At 40.8% G+C, this 12,539-nt stretch overlaps 1 protein-coding gene across 2 annotated transcripts in view; it reads left to right on the top strand.

Annotated features, from left to right (window-relative positions):
- APBA2 (amyloid beta precursor protein binding family A member 2) overlaps nt 1-12,539 on the top strand; it is a 656,749-nt gene that overhangs the window by 288,441 nt on the left and 355,769 nt on the right. For both annotated transcript variants that reach the window (XM_073618863.1, XM_073618862.1), the window contains exon 3: nt 9,876-10,867. In XM_073618863.1, coding sequence (XP_073474964.1) covers nt 9,914-10,867 — 954 coding nt within the window. In that variant the 5' untranslated portion in view covers nt 9,876-9,913. The remainder of the gene's footprint in view (nt 1-9,875; nt 10,868-12,539) is intronic.

Raw genomic sequence — 12,539 nt, 5'->3', positions numbered from 1 at the left:
CTATAGTAAGCCGTGTTTATAATTGATTATGTGTTAAATTACTGTTTATAATATATTTTTTATTTATTGTAAGCTCATTTGTGGGGGCAGGGACTGATCTCAGTGGTTCTGGGTACTCTACTCTGTCTTTCTCAACTTTATTACCCTGAGGAACCCTTGAAATACTTTGTAATTTGTACTGTCACTAAAATGTTACACATATCATTGTCACTGTTGATGCTAAATGTGTGCTGTTTTAAAAGTAGTTGCAGCCATCTTTTCGAAATGTTTGTTGGCTATGTGCCACCTTCATAAATTGACCATGTATCACCTATAGCCCTTTTACTGTTTGCAATAAAACAATTGGTCTTTATGGGGTGCATGATTGTGACTTAAAATGGTTCTAAAGGCTCAAGATTTTTTACCTTCATGCATTCAGTGCATGAAGGTAAAAAACCTTCTGTTTGCAGCAGCCCCCCCAGCCCCCAATACTCACCTGAGCTTCGGCTCTCTGGGGACTCTCCCTCATCATTGGCTGAGACAGCAGCGGGAGCCATCACAGCCAGTGAGCCAATGAGGAGAGAGAGGGGGCGGGGCCGAATCATGACTCTGAATGTTCTTTCACACATTGAATTGATAAAACACAATTTGTGTGTGAAACACGTAAACCATTCCTCCCTTGCTTGTGGATGTATTGCTCTTCATGTTCTTCATGGTTTTATGTGAATAAAGGCATTTGGATCCCAGTTTGGTGTGCAGCCATCCTGACTTTCCTTTCATTATGGCTCACTTGCTGTGATGTCTCCCGCTTCTGTCTCAGCCAATGAGGAGGGAGAGTGCCCGGAGAGCCTAGGCTCTTATTTATGCACATCGGGAACTAGCCTGCTTGGGTGCCCATATTGCATGCTACTTGCTCTGGGGGGCACTCGGCAGGAGGAAGGGGCCAAGAGTGCTAGCAAAAGACCCGAGAAGAGGAGGATCTGGGCTACTCTGTGCAAAAACACTGCTTAGAGTAGGTGAGTACAGACATACCTCACTTTTAAGTACACATTGGGGTTTATTTACTAAAGCTGGAAGGTGCAAAATCAGGCTCACTTCTGCATAGAAACCAATGAGCTTCTAACCCCAGCTTGTTCAATTAAACTTTGGTAATAAAACCTGGAAGCTCATTGGTTTCTATACAGAAGTGAGCCTGATTTTGCACTTTCCAGCTTTAGTAAATAAACCCCATTGTGTACTTAAAAGTGGGGTATGCCTGTATAACATGTTTGTTATTTTTGAAAGCCTTTATTATTACTTTAAATCACATGTTCTCCTTAGTGTTTTGTACATGTCACTGAAAACACATATGTATCCTTAGGTATTGTTGGCAAGCACTACAGAGACCATGTTAAAAAGAAGTGCTATTTTGTGGGTCCAGCATATTTGTGCTTTAATTGGTTCAGGTAGTAAAACATTGACATCTTGGAAACTTACCACAAGTGAACATGACTCACAATTTAGAGGGAGAATGAAAAGATCGAAATATGGTAGCCACCATTGCTGACTTATTTCGGAAGGTGCAAGTTCCAGGGCTGACATCCTTATTTTTGCTTCATAATCTAATGAATCTCTAAACTGAAATCAGCATATAAGTAGTCACGTTTCGGGACATTTGATATGAACCTAAATATGTTGCGTAAATGACTTGTCACGTACTAATGCAAGGAAAGAATGACAGGTTTTGTACCTCCAAAGAACGAGCAGAGACAGATTTAATTTTTCCAGCCCCGCTGGTTCTTTTTAAGAAAAACATTTGGTTATAGTATGACAAGTCAGTGATAAATACTGATAAATTCACATTTATTGCTTTCTAATCCCCATGGTAGAACAGATGGTGTTAAAATAACTTCACAGAAAAACCTGATGATGAAGGTATTGAAAATAGAAATGTATTTTCCATGTCTGATTTCTAAAGCAAGTTAGACACCAGCAGCATGAGTCATCAGTAAGCAAAGAAGCTGTTCTTGTACGCATAATTATATTGGTATTAAGGAAATGTTGGCAATTTGAAATATATGCTACAGCTGTCTTGTGCAGTATGAAGAATCATATACATATGCTGGCATTAATTTGACTTTTTGACAGTTATAATTCCAAAAACATTTTTATAATGTTCACTTTATTTACATATTTACGTCACTTCCCTACAGTAGGATGCATTACACACATGCCATGGGATTGATTTACTAAAATTGGAGAGTGCAAAATCTGGTGCAGTTGTGCATACAAACCCAATCAGCTTCCAGGTTTTTTGTCAACACCAATTGAAGAAGCTGAAGTTAGAAGCTGATTGGCTACCATGCACAGCTGCACCAGATTTTGTGCTCCAGTTTTAGTAAATCAACCCCCAAGATTTATTGCCTGTAGTAACTTCACAATGCTTTTCCATAGCGATGGGCTAAAAGTAAAATATGCAATAACATAAATAACAAAACATGATTTAATCTTTTAGCTTTTTTTTTATAGCAGGGTGCTATAATGAACTATTGAGGAACAGGTATTTCAGCAATAAATGATAGCAGTGTTGCCACCACATGGGCTTGTGTCTTGGCAGATGCAGTTTGCTTTCAGGTGCACTTAGCTTGCATATGAGATCAATTTTAGTCCCGGTTCACCTTTATGATGCAGGAACCTGCCGGCAGTTCACACAGACATCTGCGAACTGCTGTGGGTGTCAATGCAAAGTTAATGACACTGCCAGATCGGTTTGCACATCGCAGTGCAAACTGACAAATGATGCAGGAATCGGATCACATAGGTGTGAACACCCATGTGGTCCAATTCCAGTGTGGACCAAAAAAAGGGCAATGCACCATTTTGGTGCGAATTGCGATGCAATTTCAGCCATATATTTTGTATGGCTGAATTTGCATTGCACAGACATTGTATGTGATCTGCACAACAATGTGGTGCAAATCACATGTGATGTCTGTGATCGCACAAGTGTGACCCCAGCCTGAGACTCCAGTGCATTTACAGTTGCATTTGATATGCAGCTGACCTCCTTGTAACCCACAGTTGACCACTTTCTAAGGTCTTCAAGCTGCTTTTGCTTTCCCATTGACTCACTTGGAAAGAAAAGCAGTTCTGAAGTGAGCAAAATACCATGTACACAGGCCTTTAGGAAGAGTTAAATATTAGTGAGTTTAACTGAGCATTCCCATTGATAGTAAATGTATTTATTTATTTATTTATTTAAGGTACTTATATAGCGCCGTCAATTTATGCAGCGCTTTACATATACATTGTACATTCACATCGGTCCCTACCCTCAAGGAGCTTATAATCTAAGGTCCCTAACTCACATTCATATACTAGGGCCAATTTAGACAGCAGCCAATTATTCTACCAGCATGTCTTTGGAGTGTGGGAGGAAACCGGAGTACCTGGAGGAAACCCACGCAGGCACGGGAAGAGTAAATCACTGTATGAAACCTAAAGTAACATTTGCCAATGAGAGCCATAAGGCTATAGAGTTAAAACTCACAGACATCCACATAAAGCTGAGTTCCAGCCTGTAAAAAAAAAATTAAAAGTCAGCAGCTACAAATACTGTAGTTGCTTGCTTTTAATATAAGGACACTTACCTGTCCAGGTATCCTGCAATGTTGGCACCCCTAGCCGACCCGTTGATCAGCCCTGGGTGCAGGCGACAGCATCTTCACTAAAGGAAACAGAAAGTTAAGCCTTGTGGCTTCCCAGCCTGTTTCCTACTGCTCATGCGTGAGTCATGCTGCGCTTTCGGAATGGTCCCGTTGTCTTCTGGACCTGTGTGTCTCCCTGAAGGCGGGGGGGGAGGAGGAGGGGCCGGAAGTTTCGGAGATCGCTACGATTGTTGTACAGCAATCTTACCCAGAAGTGGGAGTGGGCATCTGGTTTTGACAGGTGTCTGCTCCCCCCTAAAAGTGCCAAATGTGGCAGCGCGGGGGGGGGGGGGGGTGTGCAAACAAGCAGGGCTTCCCGTTTTGGGTGGAGCTCTGCTTTAAGGATAGCTGTTTTCAATGTAAAGAAGGGGGCTTCTGTTATTTAACTCATTTGGTAACAGTTCTACTGTTTTTCTGATATTAAACCTAATATACAGGCAGGAGAATATGAGACTGGAGCCATTAGAACCAACAAGATGAAAGTCATTACTTCCCCCCAGTAGGATTGCATTCTAGAACAGGACCATGTGAGGTAGCAGACGTCAATTTCAAACATAACACGTTTTATACATGGATGAACCTTCTGTTAGCTGCAGTGAAACTGACAATGTGGTTTTCATAAATATTTCCAGTCCTCTCTTTCCAAATTGGTAATGTTAGACTACTTTTTATAAAAACAGCAGACAAAGTAGTATTTATGGAATGAGAACTGAAATGAGAACTACTAGAATGCAATAAATCTATAGTGGGGTGAAAAAGCAACTAGTAGAAGTGCTGGGAAACTGAGAGTGTACACAGTGCTGCAATTATAGACATGATAAAAACATGGTATGTGTAAGGGCTAATTGGTTTGAAAGATGTTGTTATATTATTTTGTTGTCATCTGTTTTTTGACTGATCTGATTAATGCCAACAAGACCAAACCAAAACCGCACATCAGTGCAAAATTAAGGGAACACAAATTATTTTACTGCACTCTGTTTCTTAATTGCCAAGGTGATTTTATGGTACATTTCCCTTATTTTATTGTGACAAAAATAACTGTTTCGTAGAGATTGTGGTGTTTTCAAATGAAGATTTAGGTATCTACAGAAACTATATAACCAGTAGATTATGATATTTTTTATATGTATTATTTTAATGGATCAGCTGGGGCTTTATTCAGAGATAGAGCTATTTGTATTGCTGTATCGCTATTGAAGGGGTACATCTTACTTCCTGTCAGAACAGGAAGTGTTGAAAAATCTCTTCAATGGGGAAGCAGAGAAAACCACATTTTTGTTGAGAAAGGATTAGAACTTCTGACAATGTTTTTATTGATGTCTGTGCCCTATGGACGCAATATTTTGTCTGTAACCCCTGTTAAAACCCTGGCTTTTCTGATTGGCATACATGCTCTACCTTATTGGCTTAAAGCAGTTTTAAAGGCTTTTTAAAAAAAATAACAAGCATGTTTTACTTACCTGTACTGTGCAATCATATTCTCTTCTTCTGAAGTCCTCTGCCAGTGCTCTCAGCTCCTCCTCTTCTGTGTCTACCACTATAGCAAGCTGCTTGTTATTGAGGCAGACGTGTGGGCTTGCGCCCAAGCTGGGCTTTGTGCGTCCATAGGCACACACAGTGGCTTGGCCCCACCCCCTGCTGTCTGCTCACAGCATTTGATTGACAGCAGGTTGCACTGCTGCCTCTGTGTCCTGTGAACACTGGGAGAGAGGAGAGAGCTGCTACAGATGGGCACAGCGTTGAATTGAGTGACAGGCGATACTGCTTCTGGAAATTTTTTTACCTTAATGCAGGGAATGCATTCATGTAAAAAAATGTCTTGGCTTTAGAATTACTTTAACCAGTCACTGTCACTTACAAAACACTAAACGCATAACTGCAGCATTCACAGAGTCAGGCCTGATCCCTGCGATCGCTAACAGTTTTTTTGGTAGCGTTTTGGTGAACTGGCAAGCATCAGCGGCCTAATACACCCCGGTCGTAGTCAAACCAGCACTGCAGTAACATTTGGTGACGTGGCGAGTCCCATAAGTGCAGTTCAAGCTGGTGAGGTGGCAAGCACGAGTAGTGTCCCGCTGCCACCAAGAAGAAGACAAACACAGGCCCGTCATGCCCTTAGTGCCCTTCCTGCTGCATTCGCCAATCCTAATTGGGAACCCACCACTTCTGCAGCACCCGTACTTCCCCCATTCACATCCCCAACCAAATGCAGTCGGCTGCATGATAGGCATTTTCTTTATGTCCTTCCGAGTACCCCTACCCAATGAACCCCCCCAAAAAATATGTTGTGTCTCCAGCAAGCGCGGATATAGCCATGACACCCGCTATTATTGTCCCTCCTGTCCTGACAATCCTGGTCTTTGCATTGGTGAATGTTTTGAACGCTACCATACACTAGTTGAGTATTAGCGTAGGGTACAGCATTGCACAGACTAGGCACACCTTCACAGGGTCTCCCAAGATGCCATCGCATTTTGAGAGACCCGAACCTGGAACCGGTTACAGTTACAAAAGTTACAGGTGATATATGCCGAAGCATGGGGGGCAGCAGGGGCGGAGGAGCGATTTGCTCCTACCTTTTGCAGGAGGATGCCCTCATGCTTCGGCATATATAAATGGTGCATGTATGCCCATCATTAGAAGTGGGTGGATGAAGGGAGGTATTCTAATGGTGGGCATACCCACCGATCAATCTCTTTTTTTCGTTCAGCCCACAGGCTGCATGAAAAAAAAGATTACAATATATGCCCAACAAGGACCAGCAACGTACTGGTATGTTACTGGACTTTTAGTGGTTATACCAGAATGATGCCTGCAGGTTTAGGTATCATCTTGGTATCATTCTTTTCAGCCAGCGGTCGGCTTTCATGTAAAAGCAATCCTAGCGGCTAATTAGCCTCTAGACTGCTTTTACAAGCAGTGGGAGGGAATGCCCCCCCACCGTCTTCCATGGTTTTCTCGGGCTCTCCTGTCCCAACAGGGAACCTGAGAATGCAGCCGGAGATTCAGCCAGCTGACCATAGAGCTGATCAGAGACCAGAGTGGCTCCAAACATCTCTATGGCCTAAGAAACAGGAAGCTACGAGCATTTCATGACTTAGATTTCGCCGGATGTAAACCGCGCCATTGGGAAATTGGGTAGGCATTTTATCACACCCATCTTGGTGTGGTCAGATGCTTTGAGGGCAGAGGAGAGATCTAGGGTCTAATAGATCCCAATTTTTTCAAAAAAGAGTACCTGTCACTACCTATTGCTATCATAGGGGATATTTACATTTCCTGAGATAACAATAAAAATGATAAAAAAAAAAAATGAAAGGAACAGTTTAAAAATAAGATAAAAACGCAAAAAAATAATAATGAAAAAAAAAAAAAAAGCACCCCTGTCCCCCCCTGCTCTCGCGCAAAGGTGAACGCAGGTTTTCGGTCTGGCGTCAAATGTAAACAGCAATTGCACCATGCATGTGAGGTATCACCGCGAAGGTCAGATCGAGGGCAGTCATTTTAGCAGCAGACCTCCTCTGTAAATCTAAAGTGGTAACCTGTAAAGGCTTTTAAAGGCTTTTAAAAATGTATTTAGTTTGTCGCCACTGCACATTTGTGCGCAATTTTAAAGCATGTCATGTTTGGTATCCATGTACTCGGCCTAAGATCTTCATCATCTTTTTTATTTCATCAAACATTTGGGCAATATAGTGTGTTTTAGTGCATTCAAATTTAAAAAAGTGTGTTTTTTTCCCCAAAAAATGCGTTTGAAAAATCGCTGCGCAAATACTGTGTGAAATAAAAATGAAACACCCACCATTTTAATCTGTAGGGAATTTGCTTTAAAAAATATATATAATGTTTGGGGGTTCAAAGTAATTTTCTTGCAAAAAAAAATAATTTTTTCATGTAGACAAAAAGTGTCAGAAAGGGCTTTGTCTTCAAGTGGTTAGAAGAGTGGGGGATGTGTGGCATAAGCTTCTAAATGTTGTGCATAAAATGCCAGGACAGTTCAAAACACCCCAAATGACCCAATTTTGGAAAGTAGATACCCCAAGCTATTTGCTGAGAGGCATGTAGAGTTCATGGAATATTTTATATTGTGACACAAGTTGCGGGAAAAAGACAATTTTTTTTTTTTTTGCACAAAGTTGTCACTAAATGATATATTGCTCAAACATGCCATGGGAATATGTGAACTTACACCCCAAAATACATTCTGTTGCTTCTCCTGAGTATGGGGATACCACATGTGTGAGACTTTTTGGGAGCCTAGCCGCGTATGGGACCCCAAAAACCAAGCACCACCTTCAGGCTTTCTAAGGGCGTAAATTTTTGATTTCACTCTTCACTGCCTATCACAGTTTTGGAGGCCATGGAATGCCCAAGTGGCACAAAACCCCCCAAATGACCCTATTTTGGAAAGCAGACACCCCAAGATATTTGCTGAGAGGTATAGTGAGTATTTTGCAGACCTCAATTTTTGTCACAAAGTTTTGAAAATTGAAAAAAGAAAAAAAAAAATTTTTTTTTCTTGCCTTTCTTCATTTTCGAAAACAAATGAGAGCTGCAAAATACTCACCATGCCTCTCAGCAAATAGCTTGGGGTGTCTACTTTCCAAAATGGGGTCATTTGGGAAGGGGGGTTTGTGCCACCTGGGCATTCCATGGCCTCCGAAACTGTGATAGGCAGTGAAGTGTGAAATCAAAAATTTACGCCCTTAGAAAGCCTGAAGGCGGTGATTGGTTTTCGGAGCCCCGTACGCGGCTAGGCTCCCAAAAAATCCCACACATGTGGTATCCCCATACTCAGGAGAAGCAGCTAAATGTATTTTGGGGTGCAATTTCACATATGCCCATGGCCTCTGTGAGTAATATATCATTTAGTGACAACTTTGTGCAAAAAAAAAAAAATTTGTCACTTTCGCGCAACTTGTGTCAAAATATAAAATATTCCATGGACTCAACATGCCCCTCAGCAAATAGCTTGGGGTGTCTACTTTCCAAAATGGGGTCATTTGGGGGAGTTTTGTGCCATCTGGGCATTTTATGGCCTTCAAAACTGTGATAGGCAGTGAGGAGTGAAATCAAAAATTTACGCCCTTAGAAATCCTGCAGGCGGTAATTGGTTTTCGGGGCCCCCGTACGCGGCTAGGCTCCCAAAAAGTCCCACACATGTGGTATCCCCGTACTCAGGAGAAGCAGCTGAATGTATTTTGGGGTGCAATTCCACATTTGCCCATGGCCTGTGTGAGCAATATATCATTTAGTGACAACTGTTTGTAAATTTTTTTTTTTTTGTCATTATTCAATCACTTGGGACAAAAAAAATGAATATTCAATGGGCTCAACATGCCTCTCAGCAATTTCCTTGGGGTGTCTACTTTCCAAAATGGGGTCATTTGTGGGGATTTTGTACTGCCCTGCCATTTTAGCACCTCAAGAAATGACATAGGCAGTCATAAATTAAAGGCTGTGTAAATTCCAGAAAATGTACCCTAGTTTGTAGGCGCTATAACTTTTGCACAAACCAATAAATATATACTTATTGACATTTTTTTACCAAAGACATGTGGCCGAATACATTTTGGCCTAAATGTATGACTAAAATTGAGTTTATTGGATTTTTTTATTACCAAAAATTTTCGGTCTTTTTTCGTTTATAGCGCAAAAAATAAAAACAGCAGAGGTGATCAAATACCATTAAAACAAAGCTCTATTTGTGGGAAGAAAAGGACGCAAATTTCGTTTGGGTACAGCATTGCATGACCGCGCAATTAGCAGTTAAAGTGACGCAGTGCCAAATTGTAAAAAGTGCTCTGGTCAGGAAGGGAGTAAATCCTTCTGGGGCTGAAGTGGTTAAGGTACTGAAGCCAGGGGAAGCATAATAGCCAGACAACTACCTTTTTTTAAGCAAGAAGACAGCTATTGCAATCTCCATCTCCAAGGTTCACTATAACATTTAGGTTTGAGACTAATATCAAGATGTATTTATATCATATTTAGAATATTGTGTCTTATTTGACAGCAATGAATGTAGATTCTTATTTAAAGTGACATTAAACCTACTGTCAAATTAAAGGCACTTTTTGGTGCATGTTTGTATATTTGTTAATTCCTGACTGTCAACTTTAAATTCATCAATAATCAGCCATCACAATATGTTAATCATAATAATGGTTAAGAATCATAACATTCATTTTTTTTTTCTGTCTTCTACAGACAAATTCTTGAAATGATGGTTGTGTAGGTTAGAAAATATGGCAAACAGGAAACGTCAAAGCACCGCAGCCAGCATGCTGGACCAAAGACCAAGATCCTGTCCTTCTTCTCCTCATATTGGCAATCGTGATAACCAGGACTCTGTATATGAGGAGCCTGTGGTGCATGAGTACACCAACACACAGATACCCAGCATGCACATCACAAGCAACCAGGAGGAACAAGACTGTAATGACAACAGTGGTGATGGGGATTCAAGTTCTGATTATGTAAATAACACTTCAGATGAGGAGTACGATGAAGGGCTTCCTGATGAAGAGGAAGGAATCACATACTATATACGATATTGTCCTGAAGATGATAGTTACCTGGAAGGTATGGACTGCAATGGAGAGGAGTATATTCACAATGAGAAGCCCCATATAGACACAGATGAATGTGTTGAAGCAGTGGAGGATGAATGGACAGACTCCAAGATACAGCAGCAAGAATGTACAGATGAAGAAATAGGGCATGAACGTCAGATTCAAATGTTGGAGGAGGATAATTCATCTTCATTAGAAGTTCAAGACCAAGAGGAAACAGCTCAATACAGTGAAAATGAAGAAGCATATCAAGACTACTATCCAACAGAAACAAATGGAAATTCCCTTCCACAATCCCCATTTCATGTAAGGAAAACTGAGGGAGAAGCAGAAGATCAAGAGGAGGACATTGATCAGATTGTTGCTGAGATCAAAATGAGTATGAGTATGAGTAGCATAAATAGTCCTACCGACATGAGCCCTGAGCACACTGGGCCAGAAACTGTGCCAACAGACCATAAGGAAACATGCCAGAATACAGACACTCCCCAAACTGCCAGCAGACATGAAGGTCGGCCAAAATCTTTAAATATTCCCTCAGCTTCAAAGCATGTTGGTGATATCCAAAGAAACTACAAAGGAAAGGTTCGAACTCCAGAAGAAAGGCAGAAATGGTCTCAAGAACAGGTTGGTGATTTTTTTTTCACAAATTGAGTATTATCATACATTCTATACATGTATTAGCTGTTGTATAAAACAGGAATTTATAAGTTTTTTTTTTTTTTAAATAAACTCAAACAGATATATTACTATATAGCTTTGCTATCAATTTCCTGGGATGGATTCAATCATGAGTGATTGTATGGCTGAAATAATTGTTTTTTTTCTAAAGAAAGTGTTGATCCAGGTATAATCAAAAGTCTAGACATTTGGTTATGAAATGTCCACTAAAGGTCAAGATCAGGGTTCCAGCATTCTCCCTTTCAAAAAAAGAACATATAACCAAAGTCCTAGGGATTTAGCCATTCAGTCGCAAAGGAGGGATCATAGGGCAGGATTTTTCTCAGAAAAGGTACTGAGTGTTTCAGCTGTTGATGTTTTTTTTAATCTTTACGGAACATACTTTACAAATAACATTTGATTCGTTCTGATTTAAGTAAGGCTGTCTTGAGCCCTGACAAGTCAAGCAATAGGCATATGATGAAAAAATTGTTAACTTCAGTAAAAACTTTATGCACTGATTGGTGGCATTTGTGGGCACTGATTGCTGGCAGTGGTGGGCAATCATTGCTTGCACTGGTGGGCACTTAATTGTAATCAAGAAGTGTGTTACTGGCCATATCACCAGATGAAAATAAAGGAAAAACAGTCTAAAAAAGAAAATGAATGCAGTTACCACATTTAAAGATTTGGAAGCTGCAATATATTAAAGGCATTATAAACCTTCCTACCAGAACCTTGCATTTTTCACCTGCACAAGGTATGCATTGATCCAATCGTTGTCAAAAGCTTCACCTCTGTAACATTTCTAAAATTCACCTCTTTTTAATTAATGGAACCACCAAGGTTTTCATTCACTCCCTCGTTATCTCTTGCCTTGACTATTGCAACTCCCTTCTCATAGGCCTACCTCCCCATGGGCTATCGCCTCTTCAGTCTATCATAAATGCTGCTGCCAGACTCCTCTCTTACCAGCCGTAACATGTCTGCCACCCCTCCCCATCAGTCCCTCCACTGGCAAAATAAATTCAAAATACTAGCAACAACATACAAAGCCATTCACATATCTGCCCCGAGCTACATCAAAAATCTTGTCTTCAAATATCATCCAAACCGTTCTCTCTGCTCCTCTCAAGACCTCCTGCTCTCATGCTCCCTTGTCTCCTCCTCCCATGCTTGTCTTCAGGACTTCTTGAGAGCCTCTCTCATCCTCTGGAACTCTACCTTAATCTGTCTAGCTATCTTTTACTGTGGCTGCCTTTAGGCGATCCCTGAAAACTCATCTCTTCAGGGAAGCCTATCACGCCTTGTGTATTGTAACTGTACTGTTCTATGGTAAAGCACTACATAAATTGTTGGCGCTATATAAATCCTGCATAATAATAATCATGTTGTTTCATGATACCATTTGTTGTCCAGTACACACAGCCTATAGTAGAGTAAATTTTCACATTCCTGTGTCAAAAGTTTCTGTTTATGTTCAACATGAGGCATATGGCCTGGCACTGAACAGCTTAATGGGTGACTTCTGTCTGCAGTCTAAGAACTGATACTTCCTGTAAAGAAATCACATATCCCAAAATCCCTGGATCTCTCAAGCTATCACTGGTGCAGGTGAGAACTTCATAGTAATTCGATC

The sequence above is a fragment of the Aquarana catesbeiana genome, linkage group LG03 (assembly GCF_042186555.1).
Source record: "Aquarana catesbeiana isolate 2022-GZ linkage group LG03, ASM4218655v1, whole genome shotgun sequence".
Taxonomy (NCBI): Eukaryota; Metazoa; Chordata; class Amphibia; order Anura; family Ranidae; genus Aquarana; species Aquarana catesbeiana.
This window is presented reverse-complemented; position numbering and strand designations above follow the sequence as displayed.